General features: G+C 43.4%; 1 protein-coding gene across 1 annotated transcript in view; it reads right to left on the minus strand.

The window, feature by feature from the left end:
* Positions 1-6,607, minus strand: part of LOC125296862 (zinc transporter ZIP11-like) — a gene marked incomplete in the record, with an annotated part of 51,936 nt that overhangs the window by 19,834 nt on the left and 25,495 nt on the right. The window contains 1 exon segment of the mRNA XM_048246976.1: positions 4,218-4,247. Within this exon segment, the coding sequence (XP_048102933.1) occupies positions 4,218-4,247 (30 nt within the window).

Raw genomic sequence — 6,607 nt, forward strand, 5'->3', positions numbered from 1 at the left:
AAAGGTGCAGAACATTATTAAACTTTAAAGACAGAATCATGACGCAGGCACATAACTAGGCTACTTGTTGTTTTTTTCTTTTACTCGGCTATCTATATATGGTTATCAGCACACAATGTTGGGCTAATTCACTAGTTATGGATATCACAAGTTTAAACAACGAAAACAGAAAGGATGGAGACAGCAAAGCTAGAGGAGTTATTCCAGATGGGCAAGAACAAGGTAGGCAATTGGTGTGCTTGTCAGAACGTTAGATTACAGCTGTTTTAAAGCCAGGCGCCACGGTGCGCTAGAACAAAACTAAAGGTAACTTTAGCTATAGGGCTGTATCAATTTGTCCAAATTAATAGGTCATCGTAGGCGTTGTTGTATTATTGCATGTGGATATTGTTATGCTATGTAGGCTACTTTTTGCAATGCACGGACCTAAAACCGGAACGGACAAATATTGTACAGCGTGAATTTGTTTTTTCGGGGGGTGGGGGTGGGTGGGTGTATAGCTCTCTAGCTCTCACACACACACACACACACACACACAGTACCTTTCTTAGCCACAGTTAATTTTAGTGGTGATATGTGTTATGGACATTGTTATGCACATTATTGACTGCAGTTTATTCTCATCAATGTCAGTCCATGAATGCATTTTGATCAGTTGTTAACTAATACTGTAGGCCTAGAAGTTGCATTTGAAAATGTTACTGTTGTAGGCTGTTTGTTTTTATTTCAGCCACACTGTTTTAAAGTGGTTAAGACCATTACACACCAATTTTGAATAAGCCATACTGCAATACCGATTTCATGGTTGCACCATGCACATGTTAAGCCGATTATGTGGCCCTCAGTAACCCTATAAATTCAATGATGTGGCCCTCTATGAAAATGAGTTTGACACCCCTGCTCTAAAATATCTGTCCTGGCCTGGTTGCACGGATTGTGGCCAAAAACAGAAGCGCGGAGAACCCTCCTTTGTCTACCAAAAGTGTTACTTTGTGCCCAGCTCCCCCACTGCTTGTGAAAGAAGGGGGGGGGGGGGGGGCTTAACGTGAAAAAACTTAATGTCCCAAAGCGGCAAAGTCATAATGGTAAGCTACAGGAAGTGGGGGAGGGTATGGGATGACCAGAGCCGTCTTGGCTGTGCTATTCAGAAAGCATCTTATTGTCTTTCCAGGCGCACACAGCTTCGTTATAGCCTATTGAGTGCCTTAGCAGATAGGCTCTGCTCTTGGGTTTGGCCTCACAGCTTAACTCAACCCTCTTGTTGCTTGCAGTTTGTTAAATAAAGCGATGCAGATTACATTATTTATTTCTGATTAATTGGCGTCTTTTTTTGCAACATCTGCTTGTTAGGCTGGCCTACTGTCAATGTCCTGTACAGGTATATGTTCAACAATTGCTGGTGTAGGCCTACAGGCTATAATCAATTAGGGACTGTTTGTTATTTATTTAAGGGGCTACGGAGGAGTTTTGGGGCGTTAGTCAAAAAAAGGCGGACCCTCCCTGCGCCAGCAAGACATTTTTCTATGACCCTCCAAAGTGATTGAGAAAAAGCGCATGACCCTCCCCAGTCCCAACAATTTAGGCTATTGATGCCTTCTGTCTACTGGGTCAATTTGGGAGCTTGCATGCTACGACTCCTTCCTTTGAAATGCCTTGAAAAGGCTGTCGTTTGCACAATTTCACAAATAATCACTGGGACGAAACAAACCTGTCAACTTTTCCCCGGTTTATCAGCGTATTTTAATTTTTTTCCTCGCTGTCTTAGGAGCTGCTGCAGGGCCATTCCAAGGGGAGTGCGAGGCCCTGTCTGAAACTTGACAGATGCATGAACTTACATGCATGAAATCATGCGATAGCTTACTTTAGGCTACACATAGCCAAGGCTACCCGTCGGTGCATTTTAATAGTAGCCTAGTCTAATAAGCTACACCAGCTTGTCTTTAAGAGGGGAAATTGTATAGCCTATAACATTAGCTGAGTCACATATTTGGCCATATGGTGTTTATCATAGGCTAGGCCTACATCATGAAACCAAATAGTGTTACAAAGGCGAACACTTTAACAGGGGAAATTAATTGGGCATGAATCATTGTGCTGAGCGGTATTTGTCAATGCAGAAACACACACCGATATTCAAATTGTTGATAAGATGTGCACTATGGAAATTGGTCTGTAGGCTAACAATGTACTTGTACAGGTAAAATGTTCAACAATTGCTGTACAGGCTATAATCAATTAAGCTAAATCATTTGTCAAGCTGTTTAAATTAGTGCTACATTCAAGCGCAAAAGGTGCTTTGATATCTTTTTTTAGTTTAAACGTCGACAAGCAGGCATGCTGCGGTTGCAATGAATGAGGATAATTGGTTTTATCTGCGGATTTATTTTTTGCATTATTTTGAATATGACTCGCTCCAGTCTCAACAGCACTTTCCACACAACAATTGCATCTACATTTTCATATTATAATGTTTTGTCAAGTGTAAGCTTAAACTACCGTGATCAATTTAAGTTCCCGTGCCCCCGCTGAAAGTCTCATGCGCTTATCGTTACACTATCAAATCTATAAGTAACCGTGACAAATAGGGTATAAGATATATAAACTCACACTATTGTATTATCATATATTTTTGGTAATGGCTCAGCTTTCTCTGATTGTTCTACTGACTTGGAAAATGCATCATGGAAGCATTAAGTCAAGTCGTATCAAAAATAGTAGTGGCAGAACTCCCAAGTGACACCTTGTGGTTGTTTGTGTCAACTGCAGTTTGTGCCATTTCTGCTGAGAAAATGGGGTGCGTGATTCATGAAGGAACCCGTCCAAATTTAACTGGGACCCACTGTAGCACCTAGACGTTTACGTTGCTGTGAAAACACCTCCATACTGACTGAACATTTGTGGAACACCGTCTCATAGTAATGTGGTTAACTGACCAATAGCATGCGGCCGATCAACCCTCTGCAACTAGGAAAAACACACACACTTTCCTTTCCAACTCTCTCTCAGCACAAACACTGTGTGACCTTTATCTCTGTGTGTATGAGACCGTGTGTGTGTGTGTGTGTGTGTATGTATATGTATATGTGTGTGTGTGTGTGTTCAAAAAGTTAATGTGAATTCATCATGCAAGCTCACACCAGACACTGTTCTGAATACACATAGGGAGATTATCAAACCTGCGAGCACACACACACCACACGAGTATCGAGTGTACTAAAACGTCTACTGAGAAATCTAGAACCTAACCAAAGATCTAATGAGAAATCTAGAACCTAACCAAAGATCTACTGAGAAATCTAGAACCTAACCAAACATATAATGAGAAATCTAAAACCTAACCAAAGATCTAATGAAATATTTTGGCTTTATCTCTTAAAGAGGAATGACTGAAATTAAAGAGAATTCCGATTCAGTGGATCCTCTCTGAGAACGCACGCGCGCACACACACACAGTACTGGCAGAAACAGTAGAAAGCAACATCTGCTCCATGCAGAAAGATGCTGATTGATGAAAAATTCATGCTGTCGCATTGCAGGATGTCTTTGTGTATGTGTATATGTGTGTGTGTATTTGAAACAGTGCTTATGTGCCTTTGTGTTTGAGAAAGCGTGCGCTTGTTTGCGTTTGACAGAACAAGTCTGTCTGTCAAGTCTGACTATGCATGTGTGTGTGTGTGTGTGTGTTAAAGAGAGGAAGTGGTCTCAGCATGGAAGCACTGTGTTCATTAGCACACGCCCCCTGATGTGTGAGCGTCAGGTCGACGTCAGATGACAAGGCGTCAGGTGTCAGGGCCACGTCTGTCCGTCAGACTGATAGAGCCGTAGAGACGTGTGTTGTTTAAATGTGCTTTATAAATAAACTTTATTTATAAATATATGATTATATGATACAGACGTATGTCGTTTAAATGTGCTTTATAAATAAACTTTATTCGCAACAAAACTAAAAATAAGAGAGCCATGAAATCTTAATGAGTCTGAATACCCAACGATGGTAGATCACTCAGGAGTGCCCACACACAGACACACACACACATACACTGAGCGGATAGTGGAAGGCCTGTCTGAAGGTCTCCATGGGTCATTGAGCTGAAGCTGATGCTGCTGTCTCCTTGGAAACAACATCACAGCACTGAACACACATACACTCTGTCCGTGTCTATGTGTGTGTGTGCGTGAGAGTGTGTGTGTGTTTGTATCTGTGTGTGTGTGTGTACCTGGGATGTTGTGGATGGTGATGGCGAGGAGATATTATTGTTTATTATTGTGTTCAGTGTGTGTGTGTGTGTTCAGTGTGTGTGTAGCTCTCCTTGTTGTTAACCTGAAGAAGTTCAGCTTCATTCTGTGCCTCAAGGCTAGATACAGTCAAAAGTCAACAGCAGGTCAGACAGCAGACGTGTGTGTGTGTGTGTGCATGCGTGCGTGCGTGCGTGCGTGTGCGTGTGTGTTAGTATTGATGCGTGCGTGTGAGGTGTCTGTTATTATTGGTGTGTTATTATTGCGTGCGTGCGTGCGTGCGTGCGTGCGTGCGTGCGTGCGTGTGTGTGCGCGCGTGTGTGGTGTGTGTCCTCAACTAGTGTGAGTCAGCTCGTTCCTTCATGTTTGGTTAGCGGGCGGTCAAAGAGGGAGGAATCTGCCCATCGCGAAGCGGCACACACACACACACAATGTCTAATCTGTGATTAATTGTGAAACACACTCAGCACACAGTGAACACACAGTGAGGGTGACACATACTAATCCGGCGCGTGAGCTGCCTGCATCGGCGGCGGCGCTCGGGGCAGTGTGAGGTTGGGTGCCTTGCTCAAGGGCACTAGCCGTGCCTGCACTGGTCGGGGTTCGAACTGGCCCTCCGGTTACAGATTCCGAAGTTCTTCCGGTGAGCCCACGACTGCCCCAACAGACACTGACAGACAGAAGGAAAGAAGAAAGAAACTCTGTGTGTGTGAGAGGAAGTGTGTGAGAGAGTGTGTGTGAGGAAGTGTGTGAAAGTATGTGAGAAAGTATGTGAAAAGTATGTGAGAAAGTATGAGAAAGTATGTGAAAAGTGTGAAAGTGTATGTGAGAGAAGTGTGTATGAGAAAGTGTGAAAGTGTGTGAAAGTGTGTGAGAGAAAGTATGTGAAAGTGTGTGAAGAAGTGTGAGAAGTGTCAAGAAGAAAGTGTGTGAGAGAGTGTGTGTGAAGTGTGTGTGTGTGTGTGAGAGAGAGGTATGTGTGGCAGTGTGTGAAGAGAGTGTGTGAGAGTGTGTGAGAGAGTGTGTGTGTGTGTGAGGAGAGTGTGAGGAGAGTGAGTATTATTGTGTGTGAGAGAGTGTGTGTGTGAGAGAGAGAGTGTGAGAGAAGTGTGTGAGAGAGTGTGTGTGTGTGTGTGAGAATTGTGTGGCCTGTGTGAGAATGTGTGTGTGAGAAGTGTGTGTGAGAGAGTGTGTGTGAGAAGGGGAGTGTGTGTGTGTGAGAGAGAAGTGTGTGTGAGAAAGTGTGTGTGAGAGAGTGTGTGTGAGAAGAGTGTGTGTGAGGAAAGTGTGTGCATGTGTGAGAAAGTGTGTGAGAGAGTATGTGAAGAAGTGTGTGTGTGTGAGAAAGTGTGTGTGTGTGAGAAAGTGTGTGAGAGAAGTGTGTGTGTGAGAGAGTGTGTGTGTGTGAGAGAAGTGTGTGAGAGTGTGAGAAAGTGTGTGTGAGAGAAGTGTGTGTGAGAAAGTGTGTGTATACGAAAGTGTGAAAGTGTGTGTGTGTGTGAGAGAGAGTGTGTGTGTGAGAGAGTGTGTGTGAAGTGTGTGTGTGTGAAGAGAGAGAGTATATGTGAGAAAGTGTGTGTGTGTGTGTGAGAAAGTGTGTATGTGTGAGAGTATGTGTGAGAAGAGTGTGTGTGAGAAGTGTGTGTGTGAAGAGAGTGTGTGTGAAGTGTGTGTGTGTGTGAGTGTGTGTGTGAGAGTGTGTGTGAGAGAAAGTGTGTGTGTGTGAGAGAGTGTGTGTGTAGTGTGTGTGTGAGAGAGTGTGTGTGAGAGAGAGTGTGTGTGAGAGTGTGTGTGTGAGAGTGTGTGTGTGTGAAGAGTGTGTGTGTGTGTGTGTGAGAGAGTGTGTGTGTGAGTGTGTGTGTGTGAGTGTGTGTGTGAGAGTGTGTGTGTGAAAGTATATGAAAGAAATTATTAATATGAGAAGAGAATAATATGAGAAAGTATGTATGAGAAAGTGTGTGTGTGTGAAGAGAGTGTGTGTGTGTGAGAAAGTATGTGAGAGAGTATAGAAAGTATGTGAGAGAGAAAGTATGTGAAAATATTTATGTGAAGAAAGTGATGTATGAAAGAGTGTGAGAGAGTGTGTGTGTGAGAGAGAGTGTGTGTGAAAGTGTGTGTGAAAAATTGTGTGTGTGATGTATAATAATGAGAGTATGTGTGTGAGAAAGTGTGTGTGTGTGAGAGAGTGTGTGTGAGGTGTGTGTGTGTGTGTGTGTGAGAGAGTGTGTGTGTGAGAAAGTGTGTGAGAGAAAGTATGTACAGAGAGTGTGTATGTGAGAGTGTGTGTGTGTGAGAGTGTGTGTGAGAGAGTGTGTGTGTGAGAAGTGTGTGTGAGAGAAAGTGTGTGAGAGAAAGTGTGTGTGTGTGAGTG

The sequence above is a fragment of the Alosa alosa genome, chromosome 6 (assembly GCF_017589495.1).
Source record: "Alosa alosa isolate M-15738 ecotype Scorff River chromosome 6, AALO_Geno_1.1, whole genome shotgun sequence".
In the NCBI taxonomy this organism is placed as follows: domain Eukaryota; kingdom Metazoa; phylum Chordata; class Actinopteri; order Clupeiformes; family Clupeidae; genus Alosa; species Alosa alosa.